At 69.2% G+C, this 18,430-nt stretch overlaps 2 protein-coding genes across 2 annotated transcripts in view; both read left to right on the forward strand.

The window, feature by feature from the left end:
* AARS1 (alanyl-tRNA synthetase 1) overlaps positions 1-6,592 on the forward strand; it is a 30,588-nt gene extending 23,996 nt beyond the window's left edge. The window contains exons 17-20 of the mRNA XM_054170218.1: positions 570-689; positions 2,202-2,288; positions 2,944-3,057; positions 6,300-6,592. Coding sequence (XP_054026193.1) covers positions 570-689; positions 2,202-2,288; positions 2,944-3,057; positions 6,300-6,485 — 507 coding nt within the window. The 3' untranslated portion in view covers positions 6,486-6,592. The remainder of the gene's footprint in view (positions 1-569; positions 690-2,201; positions 2,289-2,943; positions 3,058-6,299) is intronic.
* A 281-nt stretch (positions 6,593-6,873) lies between these two features.
* EXOSC6 (exosome component 6) lies at positions 6,874-7,704 on the forward strand. Its single transcript, XM_054170278.1, has one exon. The coding sequence runs from the start codon at positions 6,874-6,876 to the stop codon at positions 7,702-7,704; it is 831 nt and encodes a 276-aa protein (XP_054026253.1).
* The last annotated feature ends 10,726 nt before the right edge of the window (positions 7,705-18,430 follow it).

Raw genomic sequence — 18,430 nt, forward strand, 5'->3', positions numbered from 1 at the left:
GGCCCCGGGCAGGGGGAGCTGGCCCAAGGGAGGGGGAGCTGGCCCAAGGGAGTGGGAGCTGGCCCAGGGGAGTGGGAGCTGGCCCAAGGGAGTGGGAGCTGGCCCAGGGGAGTGGGAGCTGGCCCGGGGCAGGGGGAGCTGGCCCCGGGCAGGGGGAGCTGGCCCAGGGGAGTGGGAGCTGGCCCCGGGGCAGGGGGAGCTGGCCCCGGGGCAGGGGGAGCTGGCTCAGGGGAGTGGGAGCTGGCCCTGGGCAGGGGAAGCTTGCCCAAGGGAGTGGGAGCTGGCCCAGGGGAGGGGGAGCTGGCCCGGGGCAGGGGGAGCTGGCCCGGGGCAGGGGGAGCTGGCCCAAGGGAGTGGGAGCTTGCCCCGGGCAGGGGGAGCTGGCCCCGGGCAGGGGGAGCTGGCCTGGCAGCGCTGGGTGGTATGGATGGGACCCAAGTTCAGCTTTGCTGTGGGTGCTGGCCCCTGGGGCAGGAGTCTGCTGGGTGCTGCAGGTTCCTGGCTGTGCTGCAGCAGCTCCTGCCCTGGGCTCCTGCAGCCCCTAACCCTCTGTCCCCCGGCGTGCGCAGAGCCTGGCCACGGCTCTCATCCCCCAGTGGCAGAAGGATGAGCTGAGGGAGGCCCTGAGGGGGCTGAAGAAGGTGATGGACGACCTGGACCGAGCCAGCAAGGCTGACATCCAGAGACGAGTGAGCAGGGGGGCAGGGCATGGGGGCTCCTCCCTGGCACCCCCAGCTGTGCTGCTGTGGAGGGCAGCTCCTCCCTGGCACCCCCACCTGTGCCTGCTGTGGAGGGCAGCTCCTCCCTGGCACCCCCACCTGTGCCTGCTGTGGAGGGCAGCTCCTCCCTGGCACCCCCACCTGTGCCTGCTGTGGAGGGCAGCTCCTCCCTGGCACCCCCCCCTGTGCCTGCTGTGGAGGGCAGCTCCTCCCTGGCACCCTCCCCGTGCCTGCTGTGGAGGGCAGCTCCTCCCTGGCACCCCCCCTGTGCCTGCTGTGGAGGGCAGCTCCTCCCTGGCACCCCCCCCCTGTGCTGCTGTGGAGGGCAGCTCCTCCCTGGCACCCCCCCTGTGCTGCTGTGGAGGGCAGCTCCTCCCTGGCACCCCCCCCTGTGCCTGCTGTGGAGGGCAGCTCCTCCCTGGCACCCCCCCTGTGCCTGCTGTGGAGGGCAGCTCCTCCCTGGCACCCCCACCTGTGCCTGCTGTGGAGGGCAGCTCCTCCCTGGCACCCTCCCCGTGCTGCTGTGGAGGGCAGCTCCTCCCTTGCACCCCCCCCTGTGCTGCTGTGGAGGGCAGCTCCTCCCTGGCACCCCCACCTGTGCTGCTGTGGAGGGCAGCTCCTCCCTGGCACCCCCACCTGTGCTGCTGTGGAGGGCAGCTGAGCTGTGGGGCTGTCTCTCCTGCCCCCTCCATGCCTGTGCCCTGTGGGGAAGCCCTGGCAGTGCCCTGGGGGCTGGGCTGCTCCTGCCCTGCTGCTGCCCTCCTGGATGCCCTGGGCCGTTGGCAGCACTGCTGGTGCCCTGCAGGCAGGCAGCTGCCAGCCACCACATCGTGTTCCTGGCTCTGCAGTGTGAGGCTGCTGCAGGCTGGGCTGGGGGTGCCCTGGGGCCCCTTGGAGGGCTGTGCTCCAGGCAAAGCCTCCCCCGGGGCTGCGGCCTCCCCCGGGGCTGGGGCCTCCCCCCGGGGCTGCGGCCTCCCCCGGGGCTGGGGCCTCCCCCCGGGGCTGGGGCCTCCTCCGGGGCTGCGGCCTCCCCCGGGGCTGCGGCGTCCCGCAGGGCTGCGGCCTCCCCCGGGGCTGGGGCGTCCCCCGGGGCTGCAGCCTCCCTATGGGCTGGGGCCTCCCCCGGGGCTGGGGCGTCCCCCCGGGGCTGGGGCCTCCCCCGGGGCTGGGGCGTCCCCCGGGGCTGGGGCCTCCCCCCGGGGCTGCGGCCTCCCCCGGGGCTGCGGCGTCCCCCCGGGGCTGGGGCGTCCCCCGGAGCTGCGGCCTCCCCCGGGGCTGGGGCCTCCCCCGGGGCTGCGGCCTCCCCCGGGGCTGCGATCTCCCGCAGGGCTGGGGCCTCCCCCCGGGGCTGGGGCCTCCCCCCGGGGCTGGGGCCTCCCCCGGGGCTGCGGCCTCCCCCCGGGGCTGGGGCCTCCCCCGGGGCTGCGGCCTCCCCCGGCAGCGCTGTGTGCTCCAGCAGCCTCTCCCTGCTGCTGCCCTCAGGTGCTGGAGAAGACCAAGCAGGTCATCGAGAGTCAGCCGAACCAGCCCCTGGTCATCATGGAAATGGAAGCTGGAGCCTCAGCTAAGGTCAGGGAAGGTCCTGCACAGCCTCCCCCGGGCCTGAGCAGCTCCTGGGTGCCCTCTGCTCCCCTGTGCCGGGTGCCCAAGCTGCCTCTCCTGGCACCTGGGCGGTGAGGAAGCAGAGGAGCGCTGGGCACTCTGTGTCCCACTCCTGGCCTAGCACAGGGCCCTGCAGGGCTGGGTGGGCTCCTGCCCACTGCCTGAGCTGCCAGCAGGGGGTGGGCAGGAGGCTCAGTGCTGGGCAGGGCAGGGGTGCAGGGTGAGGCAGAGGGGCTGGGTGCTGGGCAGGGTGGTGCTGGGCAGGGCTGGGTGCTGGGCAGGGCTGGGTGCTGAGGGGGGTGGTGCTGAGCAGGGCTGGTGCTGAGGGGGGTGGTGCTGAGCAGGGCTGGGTGCTGGGCAAGGTGGTGCTGAGCAGGGCTGGGTGCTGGGCAGGGTGGTGCTGAACAGGGCTGGGTGCTGGGTACTGAGCAGGGCTGGTGCTGAGCAGGGTGGTGCTGAGCAGGGCTGGGCGCTGAGCAGGGCTGGGCACTGAGCAGGGCTGGTGCTGGGCAGGGTGGTGCTGAGCAGGGCTGGGCACTGAGCAGGGTGGTGCTGAGCAGGGCTGGGCATTGAGCAGGGTGGTGCTGAGCAGGGTGGTGCTGAGCTCTGCTGTGCTCCACAGGCCCTGAATGAGTCTCTGAAGCTCTTCAAGAGCTGCTCCCCGCAGACTGCTGCCATGCTCTTCACTGTGGACCCCGAGGCTGGCAGGATCACCTGCCTCTGCCAGGTGCCCCAGGTAATGCCAGCCCTGTGCCAGGTGCCCCAGGTAATGCCAGCCCTGTGCCCTCTCCCCAGCCTGGCAGGATCACCTGCCTCTGCCAGGTGCCCCAGGTAATGCCAGCCCTGTGCCAGGTGCCCCAGGTAATGCCAGCCCTGTGCCAGGTGCCCCAGGTAATGCCAGCCCTGTGCCCTCTCCCCAGCCTGGCAGGATCACCTGCCTCTGCCAGGTGCCCCAGGTAATGCCAGCCCTGTGCCAGGTGCCCCAGGTAATGCCAGCCCTGTGCCCTCTCTCCAGCCTGGCAGGATCACCTGCCTCTGCCAGGGGCCCCAGGTAATGCCAGCCCTGTGCCAGGGGCCCCAGGTAATGCCAGCCCTGTGCCCTCTCAGCCCTGGGCAGTCACTGCCTGACACCCCCTGGGAGGGGTTGGAGGGGAGAAGGCTGAGAGGGATCTGATCAATGTCTGTAAATATCTGAGGGGTGGGTGCCAGGCTGAAGGTGCCAGGCTGATGGTGCCAGGCTCTGTGGGGTGATGCCCAGTGACAGGACAAGGAACAGCAGGGGTGAGCTGCAACCCAGGGGGCCTGTGAGGAGCAGCTCTGCCAGGCCATGGAGCTTGTGGTGCTCTGGGAGCGGTGTCCTGGGCCCTGTGTGTGGACAGGGCTGGGCCAGAGAGCTGCCCCCCAGCTCCAGGGCACTGCTGGACCCACAGCACTGGGAGGGGTGGCTGGCACCCTGCCAGGCTGAGCTGGCACCCAGTGAGACCTGGCCAGGCTGGCAGCTGGGCAGAGGGAGCCTCCTGAGGGCCACCAGGGACAAGAGCAGAGTCCTGCAGCTGGGGAGGAGCTGCCCCAGGCACCAGCACAGCCTAGGGCCTGTCCTGCTGCTCCAGGGAGAAGGACCTTGGGGTGCTTGTGGGCAGCAAGTTCTGCATGGCACAGCAATGTGCCCCTGGACCAAGAGAGCCAAGGGGGTCCTGGGGGCTGGGGTGGGTTGAAAGTTCTGCCCAACATTAATTTTGCCAGAGCAGCCCAGAACCCCAGGGCTGGCAGGGCTGGATGGGACCTCGAGGCTCAGCCAGCTCCCAGCCCCTGCCCTGGGCAGGGACACCTCACCCCACAGCAGGTTGCTCACAGCCACCTCCAGCCTGGCTGCAAACACCTCCAGGGCTGAGCAGGAGGCTTCCACCACCTCCCTGGGCAGCCTGGGCCAGGCTCTCACCACCCTCCTGCCCAACAACTTCTTCCCCACAGCCAATCTCCAGCTCCCCACTTCTCCTTTTGCTCCATCCCCCCCAGTCCTGGCCCTCCCTCACCCCCTCCAAAGTCCCTCCCCAGCTTTCCTGCAGCCCCCTGCAGCCCCTGGAAGGCCACCAGAAGGTCTCCCTGGAGCCTTCTCCTCTGCAGCCTGCACAACCCCAACCCTCTCAGGCTGTGCTCAGAGCAGAGTTGTTAGAACTGAGCCAAAACACCGCAGCCAAGCTCAAGCAGAAGCCAGCACAGCACAAAGCACCTCCCAGGGTGGAGAAGCCAAAAAGAGAGGCAGGAAGTTTCCCAAACTCATTCCCATGGTGGACGTCTCTCCAGTGGGATCCTGTGGAACCAGCATTGCTTTCCTTCCCCCCCTCCCCCCGCGGTGATTTGTGGCCATTCTGCCACTTCCTGCAGGAGAGCCTGGGACGCCCCCAGGGGCAGCAAGAGCGGTGTGGCCAGCAGGGCTGGGCAGGTTCTGCTGCCCCTCTGCTCTGCCCTGCTCAGACCACAGCTGCAGTCCTGTGTCCAGTGCTGCGCTCCCCAGTCCCAGAGAGACACAGACCTGCTGGGGAGAGGCCAAGGGAGAGCCACGAGGATGATTAGGGGACTTGAGCAGCTCCCCTGTGAGGAGAGGCTGGGAGCCCTGGGGCTGTTCAGTCTGGAGAGGAGAAGGCTGAGAGGGATCTGATCAATGCCTATCAATAGCTGAGGGCTGGGGGCAAGGGGAGGGGGCCAAGCTCTGTTGGGAGGTGCACAGCAATGAGCCAAGGAACGATGGATGCAAACTGGAACAGAGAAGGTTCAGCCTCAACAGGAGGAGAAACTCTGGGGTGAGGGTGCTGGAGGCCTGGAGCAGGCTGCCCAGGGAGGTTGTGGAGTCTCCTTGGGTGGGGACTCTTAAACCCCTCCTGGATGCATTCCTGTGCAGACTGCCCTGGGTCACCCTGCTCTGGCAGGGGGTTGGACTCAATCATCCCTGGAGGTCCCTTCCCACCTCTAAGGTTCTGTGCTTCTGGGGGTGGGGGCAGAGGGGCAGGGATGGGGGAAGAGCCAGGACTTGGTTGTGGCCTTCCAGGCTCTGCAGGGGGCTGCAGGAAAGCTGGGGAGGGACTTTGGAGGGGGTGAGGGAGGGCCAGGACTGGGGGGGATGGAGCAAAAGGAGAAGTGGGGAGCTGGAGATTGGCTGTGAGGAAGAAGTTGTTGGGCAGGAGGGTGGTGAGAGCCTGGCCCAGGCTGCCCAGGGAGGTGGTGGAAGCCTCCTGCTCAGCCCTGGAGGTGTTTGCAGCCAGGCTGGAGGTGGCTGTGAGCAAGGTGTCAGTTTCTAGTCCTCCTCCCTCCTTCGTGGCTGCCAAAGGAGTTTCTCTCTTGGTGGATGCTGTGTGGTGTGAGTGCAGCTCCAGCCCCTGTGCTGCAGTGGGGCCAGCAGCTCTCCCCACACTGCTCTGCCCTAGCTGCAGGGAGAGCTTGGCCTGAGATAAAAAGTGATCAAAGGCTGGAGAGCCTCTGCTGTGGGGCAGGCTGGGAGAGCTGGGGCTCTGCAGCCTGGTGTCGAGAAGGCTCCAGGGAGACCTCAGAGATGCCTGCCAGGACCTGAAGGGGCTCCAGGAGAGCTGGGGAGGGACTTAGGACAAGGGCCAGGCCGAGGGAGAATGGCTTGGAGCTGGGAGAGGGCAGAGTGAGAGTGGAGCTGAGGAAGACATTGTGGGCAGTGAGGCTGGGGAGAGCCTGGCACAGGCTGCCCAGGGAAGTGGTGGAAGCCTCATCCTCATCCCTGGAGACCTGCTCCAGTGTGAGGTGTCCTTGCCCCTGGCAGGAGGGCTGGAACTGGATCATCCTTGAGGTGCCTTCCAGCCCTGACAGCTCTGTGGCTCTCGGATTGCTGGCCTCGGTCTCCTCCAGAAGATCCACCTGGAAGAGCTTTGTCCTGCTGCTGGAGCCTCTTCCCTGGCTGCTGGCAGCGTTGAGGTCGAGCTCCACCTCACTTCAGCTGTTTCTTTCCGTCCCCAGGAGGCCGCCGCCAAGGGCCTGAAGGCCAACCAGTGGGTGCAGGAGGTGTCTGCCCTGATGGACGGCAAGGGCGGGGGGAAGGACGTCTCGGCACAGGCCACGGGCAAGAACGTAGGCTGCCTGCAGGAGGCCCTCCGGGTGGCCACGGACTTTGCCCGGCTGCGGCTGGGGGAGCTGAAGAACTGACGCTGGAAGTGGGGGCTGGGGTCGCCAGCATCCCCCCCGGTCTGTCCCCTGCCTGCTGCCTGAGCCCCCCCCGACCCCCACACTCTGTACCTCAATAAAAGCTGCTGCCCTGCGCCCTGCCTCGCCTCTGCCGACGGGACGGGACGGGACGGGACAGCTCCGCCTCCTCCTCTCCCCTCCCCTTCCTCCTCCCCTTGCCCTCTCCCCTCCCTTCCTCATCCCCTCCCTTCCTCCCCTCCTCTTCCTTCCTCCCCTCCTCTTCCTTCCTCCCCTCCCCGCCTCTTCCTTCCTCCTCTCCCCTCCCCTTCCTCCTTCCCTCCCCTTCCTCCTTCCCTCCCTCCCCTTCCTCCTCTCCCGCCTTTCCCCTTCCGCTTCCCCCGCGCCCGGCATGCCGCTGGATCACCGCCGGGTCCGGGGCCCGGAGGAATCGCAGCCGCCGGAGCTGTGGGCGGGGGTCCCGGCGCAGCAGGAGGAGGATGAGGATGGCGCAGCCCCGCGGGACCCCTACGCCCTGCGGCCTCTCTTCGCCCGCGCCGGGCTGCTGAGCCAGGCCGAGGGTTCGGCGTACGTGGAGCTGAGCGGCGGCACCAAGGTGCTGTGCGCAGCCTGGGGCCCGCGGGAGGCGGCCGAGCCCGGAGCGCCGGCGGGAGGCGGGAGGCTGCTGTGCGAGTTCCGCCGGGCGCCGTTCGCGGGGCGCGGCGCTCGCTGCCGGCCGGGCTCGGCGGCGGAGCGGGAGGCGGAGCGGGAGGCGGCGGCGGCGCTGCGGGAGGCGCTGGAGCCGGCGGTGCGGCTGGCCCGGTACCCGCGGGCGCGGCTGACCGTCAGCGCCCTGCTGCTGCAGGACGGGGGCTCGGCGCTGGCCGCCGCCATCAGCGGCGCGGCGCTGGCGCTGGCGGACGCCGGCGTGGAGATGTACGACCTGGCGGTGGGCTGCGCCCTGTGCCGCGCCCCGGGGCCCGACGGCGCCTGGCTGCTGCAGCCCGGCGAGGCGGAGGAGCGCCGCGCCGCCAGCCGCCTCACCCTGGCGCTGCTGCCCGCCCTCAACCAGGTGTCCGCCGTGCTGGGCAGCGGCGAGGGCGGCCCCCCCGACGCCTGGGCGCAGGCTGTGCGCCTCGGCCTCGACGGCTGCCACCGCCTGTACCCCGTGCTGCGGAACAGCCTGCTGCGGGCTGCGCGCCGCCGCGGGGCCGGCACCGACACCGCCACCGGCACCGCCTGAGCGCCGCCGCGGGGCCGGCACCGACACCGCCACCGGCACCGCCTGAGCGCCGCCGCGGGGCCGGCACCGACACCGGCACTGCCTGAGCGCCGCCGCGGGGCCGGCACCGACACCGCCACCGGCACCGCCTGAGCGCCGCCGCGGGGCCGGCACCGACACCGCCACCGGCACCGCCTGAGCGCCGCCGCGGGGCCGGCACCGACACCGCCACCGCCTGAGCGCCGCCGCGGAGCCGGCACCGACACCGCCTGAGCACCGCCGCGGGGCCGGCACTGACACCGGCACCGGCACCGCCTGAGCGCCGCCGCGGGGCCGGCACCGACACCGGCACTGGCACTGCCTGAGCGACGCCGCGGGGCCGGCACCGCCACCGGCACCGCCTGAGCGCCGCCGCGGGGCCGGCACCGACACCGGCACCGCCTGAGCGACGCCGCGGAGCCGGCACCGACACCGCCTGAGCGCCGCTGCGGGGCCGGCACCGACACCGGCACCGGCACTGCCTGAGCGCCGCCGCGGGGCCGGCACCGACACCGGCACCGCCTGAGCGACGCCGCGGGGCCGGCACCGACACCGACACCGCCTGAGCGCCGCCGCGGGGCCGGCACCGGCACCGGCACTGCCTGAGCGCCGCCGCGGGGCCGGCACCGACACCGACACCGACACCGCCTGAGCACCACCGCGGGGCCGGCACCGCCACCGCCTGAGCGCCGCTGCGGGGCTGCCCGAGCCAGCCAGGGCGACCCTGGCCCCCAGGCACCATCCAAGCTGATCTCTGAACACTGGAGCTGGTCTGCATCACACTTCGTGCTGCCAGAGACCCCCAGAGCCAGCCCCATCCACACTTCATGCTCCTGGAGACCCCCAGAGCCAGCCTGATCCACACTTCATGCTGCCAGAGACCCCCAGAGCCAGCCTGATCCACACTTCATGCTGCCAGAGACCCCCAGAGCCATCCTGGTCCACACTTCATGCTGCCAGAGACCCCCAGAGCCAGCCTGATCCACACTTCATGCTGCCAGAGACCCCCAGAGCCAGCCTGATCCACACTTCATGCTCCTGGAGACCCCCAGAGCCAGCCTGGTCCACACTTCATGCTCCTGGAGACCCCCAGAGCCAGCCCCATCCACACTTCATGCTGCCAGAGACCCCCAGAGCCAGCCTGGTCCACACTTCATGCTCCTGGAGACCCCCAGAGCCATCCTGGTCCACACTTCATGCTCCTGGAGACCCCCAGAGCCAGCCTGATCCACACTTCGTGCTCCTGGAGACCCCCCAGAGCCAGCCCCATCCACACTTCATGCTCCTGGAGACCCCCAGAGCCATCCTGGTCCACACTTCATGCTGCCAGAGACCCCCAGAGCCAGCCTGATCCACATTTCATGTTCCTGGAGACCCCCTCAGAGCTACCAGCACAGCCTTTGACCCAAGAGACCCTCCCAAGGGCACCCAGCTCTGCATCCCCACCACCACCAGCTAGCCCCAAAGCTGCTCTATGCCTCCTGGGCGGCCTGGAGGCTGTGTGAGGAGCCCCTGTGCTGCAGGAGCCCCCCCTGTGTGCCCCCCACAGGGCTGGTGGAGCCTCAGGCTGTCAGAGCGCCCCCAGCAGGGCCTCCAAGCTGCCAGAGACTCCCTGGGGGGACCCCCCCCCAGCGCCAGGGTGCCCTTGGTGCCACCTGTGCAGGCAGGGACTCTCTGTGGCTGGGAGCTGCTGCCCCCAGGGTGCTGAGGGGGGCAGGATGGGGTCCTGCTGGGTTTATTTTTCTAATAAAGGGTTTTTTTTCAAAGGAGGCTTCTGAGGGCCAGGCTCTGCTGGGGCCTCTGCTGGCAGAGCTGCAGGGATGCCCTCAGGGTGGGCAGCTGCTGGGCACTGAGGCCAGAGAGACATCCAGTCATGGAAGGGGTTGGGTGGGAAGGGTCCTCCAGAGGCCACCCTGCAGCCAGCAGGGACAGCCCCAGCCAGAGCAGCTTGGGGGCTCCCAGCCACAACCAACCTGCCCTGCAGTGCTGCCAGCCCTGGGGCAGCTCCCTGGGCAGCCTGGGCCAGGCTCTCCCCACCCTCAGGGCCAAACATTTCTCCTTCTCTCCACTCTCAATCTCTCACAGTTCAAGCCATCAGCCCTTGCCCTGCTCCAAACTCTGGCCCCAGCCTTCTGAGAGTCCTTGCAGGACTGCAAGGCCACCAGAAGGTCTCCCTGGAGCCTTCTGCATGCTGCCCAAGCCCAACTCTCTCAGCCTGGCCTCACAGCAGAGCCCTTCCAGCCCTGCCAGCACTGCTGTGGCCTCCTTTGGCCCTGCTCCAGCAGGTCCCTGGCTGTGCTGAGGGCTCCAGAGCTGCCCCAGCACTGCAGGGAGGTCTCAGCAGAGCACAGCAGAGGGGCAGAATCCCCTCCCTGCCCCTGCTGCCCATGCTCCTGGGGCTCAGCCCTGGCCATGGCTGGGGCAGCACTTGGTGCCAGCTCATCTCCAGCTCTGCACCCCCAGGGCTTTCCTCAGGGCTGCTCCCCAGCCTGGATTGAGGGAGAGGTTGCCCTGACCCAGGGGCAGGAGGTTGCCCTGACCCAGGGGCAGGAGGTTGCCCTGACCCAGGGGCAGGAGGTTGCCCTTGGCCTCGTTGAACCTCCTGGGATTCACCTTCCCATCTGCTCCTACGGCCCCCCAGAGCCCAGGGCTGTGCCAGGGGGCACACAGAAATGGGGGGCACCAATCAGGGGGGGCTTCAGGCAGGGAAAAAGCTGGGTGGGAACCAAAGAACCAGAGACAAGGACTAGGAATTCTTTGTCCTTCCAGCACAACTCAGCCTCCCCAGGGCAAACCAGAGCCCCCCAGAGCCAGAGGGACCTGAAATGGGGGACACCAAACTGGGATGCAACACTGGGGGCACACTGCAGCTTCCCTGGGCACAGGAGCCCTGGCAGAGCTGCTCACAGGGGCCCTGCTGCCCACAGATGTGAGCTGTGGCCCAGAACAGCTGATGGGAACCCAGGGAGGGGACACTGGCAGCAGGGGGGGACTGGGAGCAGCTGGGTCTGCATCACCCCAATGCTGCAGGCAGCACTGGAGCTCAGCACCTCCCTGCCCCAAAGCCCTCGAAAGCCACTCAGAGCTGTGCTGTGCTGGATCCTCCTCCCCATGGCACCGTGGGGGGCTGCTGGGCAGCTCCTGAAGCCCTCCCAGGCTGTGCCCAGGGTTGTGCCTCCTCCCCATGGCACCGTGGGGGGCTGCTGGGCAGCTCCTGAAGCCCTCCCAGGCTGTGCCCAGGGTTGTGCCTCCTCCCCATGGCACCGTGGGGGGCTTCTGGGCAGCTCCTGAAGCCCTCCCAGGCTGTGCCCAGGGTTGTGCCTCCTCCCCATGGCACCGTGGGGAGATGCTGGGCAGCTCCTGAAGCCTCCCAGGCTGTGCCCAGGGTTGTGCCTCCTCCCCATGGCACCGTGGGGAGATGCTGGGCAGCTCCTGAAGCCCTCCCAGGCTGTGCCCAGGGTTGTGCCTCCAGCCCATGGCACCGTGGGGGGCTGCTGGGCAGCTCCTGAAGCCCTCCCAGGCTGTGCCCAGGGTTGTGCCTCCTCCCCATGGCACCGTGGGGGGCTGCTGGGCAGCTCCTGAAGCCCTCCCAGGCTGTGCCCAGGGTTGTGCCTCCAGCCCATGGCACCGTGGGGAGATGCTGGGCAGCTCCTGAAGCCCTCCCAGGCTGTGCCCAGGGTTGTGCCTCCAGCCCATGGCACCGTGGGGGGCTGCTGGGCAGCTCCTGAAGCCCTCCCAGGCTGTGCCCAGGGTTGTGCCTCCAGCCCATGGCACCGTGGGGGGCTGCTGGGCAGCTCCTGAAGCCCTCCCAGGCTGTGCCCAGGGTTGTGCCTCCTCCCCATGGCATCATGCCCTCTGATCCAGTTCCAGGAGGGGTCTGAAGGCTGGGCTGGAGCACTGGGGTGTGAGCTATGCCCCAGGGAGCCCCAGGGTGCTGCCTCTGGGTGGGGGGTGCTGGCATGCAGGGCAGCCAGGCTTTGGGATGCTCCTTTGGGATGCACCCTGGGGCGTTTTGCCCTTTCCCTGCCCCCCTCTGCTTATCCCTGGCTCTGCAAAGGGCAGGAGGGAGAGCAGCGAGGCACTGGAGCACAAACACTTCCCTCACTGGCATCTGGCAGGGCTGGCAGCAGGTGTGGCTGTGCCAGGAGTGGGCATGCTGTGCATGGCACAGGCTGGCAGCCCCAGAGGAGACAGGAACTCGGGACAGGGAGGGCTGGGCATGCAGCCAGGCCGTGGCACCCAGCCCCTCTACTGCTGCCCTCGGGGTCTGGCATCACCTGCCAGCAGAGAGGCAGAGTGTGGCTGCCCCCCGTGTGCCCCAGCAGCCTGGCACAGGGAGCCCAGGGCCCAGCAGCTTTGGCTGGTGGAGTTTGTGCTGCAAAGGGTTTGCAGCCTGGGCTGCTGCTGCCCTGGGGGCTGCTGCCGCCCTGGGGGCTGCTGCAGGGGGCTGGGGGCTTCACAGATGGCACTGGGTGGGAAGGGACCCTCCAAGGTCACCTTGTCCAGGCCCTGCAGGGACAGCTCCAGCACTTGTCACAGGTCCCCATCGGGAGCCTGAGCTGCTGACCACAGCTCTCAGTGCAGCCATCCAGCCAAGCCCTGCCCCCCAGGGCCACCCCTCCAGCCCACGCTGGGCCACTCTGGGGACCAGGAGGCCATGTGGGGCAGGGTCAAACTCCCTCCCCCCTGAGGTCACATCTCCAGCCCTGGCTCCCTGGTCCTGCTCCTCTCCCAGCAGGAGCTGCTCCACTGCAGAGCAAGGCCAGGCTGGGCCCAGAGCTCCTCCTGGCTCTGTGGGGAAGGAGAGGAGGAGCCCAGAGGGGTGCCAGGAAAGGCAGTGGCTCTGCCAGCCCTGCAGCAGCCTCCTCCCCTGGCTGCCCCATCCCCAGGAGCCAGATGCCAACCAGGGGGGCACGAAGCACCTCTGATGCTGAGGGGCAGTGGCCCCCAGAGACACTTCCCTGCCTTTGCTCTTGCCCCTGCTGGGGGGGGCTGGGGCTGCTTCCTGGGGAGCCCCCAGCCTGCCAGCAGGACTCTGGCAGCTGCTGCCCACCATGGGCTGGTGCCACTCCCCTCCATGCCAGCAGGATGGAGACCTCAGCACCCCAGCCGGGGCCCCCAGCCACGGCCAGACCCTGCCACAGGCTGCCAGGGGCCTGTGCTGCAGCAGGGCACCAGGGGGGCTCTGTCACCCCAGCACCATCAGGACTGGGAGGGGGCAGCCCTGGCCTGGGGCACTGGGAGGGGGCAGCCCTGGCCTGGGAGGACTGGGATGGGGCAGCTCTGACCTGGGGGACTGGGATGGGGCAGCCCTGGCCTGGGGGACTGGGAGGGGGCAGCTCTGACCTGGGGGACTGGGATGGGGCAGCCCTGGCCTGGGGGACTGGGAGGGGGCAGCCCTGGCCTGGGGGACTGGGATGGGGCAGCCCTGGCCTGGGGGACTGGGAGGGGGCAGCTCTGACCTGGGGGACTGGGATGGGGCAGCTCTGACCTGGGGGACTGGGATGGGGCAGCCCTGACCTGGGGGACTGGGATGGGGCAGCTCTGACCTGGGGGACTGGGAGGGGGCAGCCCTGACCTGGGGGACTGGGATGGGGCAGCTCTGACCTGGGGACTGGGAGGGGGCAGCCCTGGCCTGGGGGACTGGGATGGGGCAGCTCTGACCTGGGGGACTGGGAGGGGGCAGCCCTGACCTGGGGGACTGGGAGGGGGCAGCTCTGACCTGGGGGACTGGGAGGGGGCAGCCCTGGCCTGGGGGACTGGGATGAGGCAGCCCTGGCCTGGGGGACTGGGAGGGGGCAGCTCTGACCTGGGGGACTGGGAGGGGGCAGCCCTGGCCTGGGGGACTGAGAGGGGGCAGCCCTGGCCTGGGGGACTGGGAGGGGGCAGCCCTGGCCTGGGGGACTGGGAGGGGGCAGCCCTGGCCTGGGGGACTGGGATGGGGCAGCCCTGACCTGGGGGACTGGGATGGGGCAGCCCTGGCCTGGGGGACTGGGATGGGGCAGCCCTGGCCTGGGAGGACTGGGATGGGGCAGCTCTGACCTGGGGGACTGGGATGGGGCAGCCCTGGCCTGGGAGGACTGGGAGGGGGCAGCCCTGACCTGGGGACTGGGATGGGGCAGCTCTGACCTGGGGGACTGGGATGGGGCAGCTCTGACCTAGGGGACTGGGATGAGGCAGCTCTGGCCTGGGGGACTGGGAGGGGGCAGCCCTGACCTGGGGGACTGGGAGGGGGCAGCCCTGGCCTGGGGGACTGGGAGGGGGCAGCTCTGACCTGGGGGACTGGGAGGGGGCAGCTCTGACCTGGGAGGACTGGGATGGGGCAGCTCTGACCTGGGGGACTGGGAGGGGGCAGCTCTGACCTGGGAGGACTGGGATGGGGCAGCCCTGACCTGGGGGACTGGGAGGGGGCAGCTCTGACCTGGGGGACTGGGATGGGGCAGCTCTGGCCTGGGGGACTGGGATGGGGCAGCTCTGACCTGGGGACTGGGAGGGGGCAGCCCTGACCCGGGAGGACATCCCTGTCCTGGGGGTGATGGGATGTGGGCATCTCAGCACTGGGAGGACCTCTCTGTCCTGGAGGGTATCCTGGCGTTGGGAGGCTCTCTCTGTGCGGGGTGGGCAATGGCATGGGGGAGCCCCAGCACCAGGAGGGACTGTGAGGGGTGCCCTCTGCCCGGGGGGGCATCCCGGTGCTGGGAGGGCATTCCCGAGCTGGGGAGGTGATGGTGTGAGGGACACCCAGACCCTGTCCCCGAGGGCCAGCCCTGGCCGCCGCGGGCGCTGCCGCTGGGGCTGGCAATGGGGACGGGAGGGCATCCCGGGCCCCAGAGCTCAGCGCAGCGCTGGGCAGGGCCTGGCGCCGGGGCGGGGGCAGCTCGGTACCGGGAGCGCGCTCGTGTCCGCGGGGCACGGAGCGGTCCAGAGGGGCGAGGGGGGCATCCCCGTACCGGGGACCGGCCCTGCGCGGGGTGGGGGTCTCTGGGGGGCGGGGGGGTCAGCAGCAGGCTGGCTGCGGAGGGGGCACCCCCACGGCGGGGACAGGCAGCCCGGTACCCGAGCATCGCCCCGGGGCCGGCCTGCGGGCAAAGGGCCGAGCCCGGGCTCGGGAGGGCACCGGGGGTGGGGAGGGCCGGGGCTGGGGGGGGGTCGGCTCGGGGGGGTACTCACATCCCCGGCCCTCGCCCTCGCCGCCCAAGAGCGCCACGGCCCCCGCAGCCCCCGGCCCCAGCGCGGGCGAGGGGACACCGCGGGCGGCAGCAGCGCGGCGGGGAGAGGGCGGCAGGCGAGGGGGCAGGAGCCGCAGCCCCGGCCCGGCCCCGGCGCAGCGGCGGCAGCGGACCCGCCCGCAACGGCGGGGTTGAGCCTCCGCCTTCCCCGAGCCTGCGGAGGGACCGACGTGGCGGATGTGCCGGGCCTTCCTCCGTCCTCCTGCTCCATTCCCATCCTCATCCTCCGTCCCCATCTTTCTGCTCCGTCCCCATCCTCCTCCTCCATCCCCATCCTCCATCCCCATCCTCCTCCTCCATCCCCATCCCTATCCTCCATCCCCACCCTCCATCCCAATCCCCCTCCTCCATCCTTCTCCTCCATCCCCATCCTCCATCCCCATCCTCCTCCTCCATCCCCATCCTCCTCCTCCATCCCCACCCTCCTCCTCCATCCCCATCCTCCTCCTCCATCCTCCTCCTCCATCCTCCTCCTCCATCCCCATCCTCCTCCTCCATCCTCCTCCTCCATCCTCCTCCTCCATCCCCACCCTCCTCCTCCATCCACATCCTCCTCCTCCATCCCCATCCTCCTCCTCCATCCCCATCCTCCTCCTCCATCCTCCTCCTCCATCCCCATCCTCCTCCTCCATCCTCCTCCTCCATCCCCATCTTCCTCCTCCATCCCCCTCCTCCATCCTCCTCCTCCATCCCCATCCTCCTCCTCCATCCCCATCTTCCTCCTCCATCCTCCTCCTCCATCCCCATCCTCCTCCTCCATCCCCATCCTCCTCCTCCATCCTCCTCCTCCATCCTCCTCCTCCATCCTCATCCTCCTCCTCCATCCTCCTCCTCCATCCCCATCCTCCTCCTCCATCCCCATCCTCCTCCTCCATCCTCCTCCTCCATCCCCATCCTCCTCCTCCATCCTCCTCCTCCATCCCCATCTTCCTCCTCCATCCCCCTCCTCCATCCTCCTCCTCCATCCCCATCCTCCTCCTCCATCCCCATCTTCCTCCTCCATCCTCCTCCTCCATCCCCATCCTCCTCCTCCATCCCCATCCCCATCCTCCATCCCCATCCTCCTTCTCCATCCACATCCTCCTCCTCCACCCTCCTCCTCCATCCCCATCCTCCTCCTCCATCCTCCTCCTCCATCCCCATCCTCCTCCTCCATCCTCCTCCTCCATCCCCATCCTCCTCCTCCATCCCCATCCTCCTCCTCCATCCTCCTCCTCCATCCCCATCCTCCTCCTCCATCCCCATCCCCCTCCTCCATCCTCCTCCTCCATCCCCATCCTCCTCCTCCATCCCCACCCTCCTCCTCCTCCATCCCCATCCTCCTCCTCCATCCTCCTCCTCCATCCTCCTCCTCCATCCCCATCCTCCTCCTCCATCCCCACCCTCCTCCTCCATCCCCATCCTCCTCCTCCATCCCCATCCTCCTCTTCCATCCTCCTCCTCCATCCCCATCCTCCTCCTCCATCCCCACCCTCCTCCTCCATCCCCATCCCCATCCTCCTCCTCCATCCCCACCTTCCTCCTCCATCCTCCTCCTCCATCCCATCCTCCTCCTCCATCCCCATCCTCCTCCTCCATCCCCATCCTCCTCTTCCATCCTCCTCCTCCATCCCCATCCTCCTCCTCCATCCCCACCCTCCTCCTCCATCCCCATCCCCATCCTCCTCCTCCATCCCCACCTTCCTCCTCCATCCTCCTCCTCCATCCCATCCTCCTCCTCCATCCCCATCCTCCTCCTCCATCCTCCTCCTCCATCCCCATCCTCCTCCTCCATCCCCATCCTCCTCCTCCATCCTCCTCCTCCATCCCATCCTCCTCCTCCATCCCCATCCTCCTCCTCCATCCTCCTCCTCCATCCCCATCCTCCCCGGGCTCCCTCCCATCTCCTGCCTCCTCTCCACCCCTGCACGGTGCCAGCCTGGGGACACCATTGCCACATCCCCTTCCAGAGGCACCCACTGGCACCCACTGGCACTGGGGGCACAGCTCTGCCGGGTGCTGCAGCCTGGAGCCATCCTGGGGCTGGAGAAGCAGCTCCTGGCCAGCACCAGCCCTCCACAGCCCCCCCAGGCTGCTGGAGACAGAGCTGGGCCCAGGAGGCAGGGCTGGAGCCCAGGGAGCTGGCAGCATGCAGGCTGTGCCAGAGGGAGAGGCTGGGGGCAGGAAGGAGCATGGCCCCCCCGGGGCAGGAAGGGTCTTTATTAACCACCCAGCAGGTGGGCAGGGGCTGAGTGCTGGGGAGGAGCCCACGGTGCCCCTGGCCGGGGCTGGCACAGCCCAGCTGCCAGGCCAGGAGGAGGGCCCCCAGCTGGCTCCTGCAGGGGCATTGCCCTGCCCTGGGGGCTCTCGTCCGTGGGAAGGCAACAGAGGAAGAGGAGCAGGAGAAGCTGAGGGGTAGCAGATGCTGTCCTGGGGCTGCATGGCCCCTTCGTGCCAGGGCCCAGCACTGGGGGCACCTTCAGCCCCCAGCCCCTGCATGGAGGAGCCCTGGGGGTACCCTGAGCCATGCTCCAGGCTTGGCATGGTGCCAGAGGCTTCTCCTGAGCCACAGTCTGGGTCTGCAAGGCCATGGGGTCCTCTTGAGCCAGGCCTGGCAAGGCCGTGGGGTCCTCCTGAGCCCTGAGCCAGGCTTGGCATGGCTGTGGGGTCCTCCTGAGCCCTGAGCCAGGCCTGGCAAGGCCGTGGGGTCCTCCTGAGCCATGGTCCAGGCTTGGCATGGCCGTGGGGTCCTCCTGAGCCCTGAGCCAGGCTTGGCATGGCTGTGGGATCCTCCTGAGCCATGGTCCAGGCTGGGCATGGCTGTGGGATCCTCCTGAGCCCTGAGCCAGGCTTGGCATGGCTGTGGGGTCCTCCTGAGCCCTGAGCCAGGCCTGGCAAGGCCGTGGGGTCCTCCTGAGCCATGGTCCAGGCTTGGCATGGCTGTGGGGTCCTCCTGAGCCCTGAGCCAGGCTTGGCATGGCTGTGGGATCCTCCTGAGCCCTGAGCCAGGCTGGGCATGGCCGTGGGGTCCTCCTGAGCCATGGTCCAGGCTTGGCATGGCCGTGGGGTCCTCCTGAGCCATGGTCCAGGCTGGGCAAGGCCATGGGGTCCTCCTGAGCCATGGTCCAGGCTTGGCAAGGCCGTGGGGTCCTCCTGAGCCATGGTCCAGGCTTGGCATGGCCGTGGGGTCCTCCTGAGCCATGGTCCAGGCTGGGCATGGCCGTGGGATCCTCCTGAGCCATGGTCCAGGCTTGGCAAGGCCATGGGGTCCTCTTGAGCCATGGTCCAGGCTTGGCAAGGCTGTGGGGTCCTCCTGAGCCATGGTCCAGGCTTGGCATGGCCGTGGGGTCCTCCTGAGCCCTGAGCCAGGCTGGGCATGGCTGTGGGATCCTCCTGAGCCATGGTCCAGGCTTGGCATGGCTGTGGGGTCCTCCTGAGCCATGGTCTAGGCTTGGCAAGGCCGTGGGATCCTCCTGAGCCATGGTCTAGGCTTGGCAAGG

The sequence above is a fragment of the Dryobates pubescens genome, chromosome 19, assembly GCF_014839835.1.
Source record: "Dryobates pubescens isolate bDryPub1 chromosome 19, bDryPub1.pri, whole genome shotgun sequence".
Taxonomy (NCBI): domain Eukaryota; kingdom Metazoa; phylum Chordata; class Aves; order Piciformes; family Picidae; genus Dryobates; species Dryobates pubescens.

Bases quoted from the DNA above. Each gene is read 5' to 3' on its own strand.
- EXOSC6 (XM_054170278.1), top strand. From the start codon at position 6,874: ATGCCGCTGGATCACCGCCGGGTCCGGGGCCCGGAGGAATCGCAGCCG.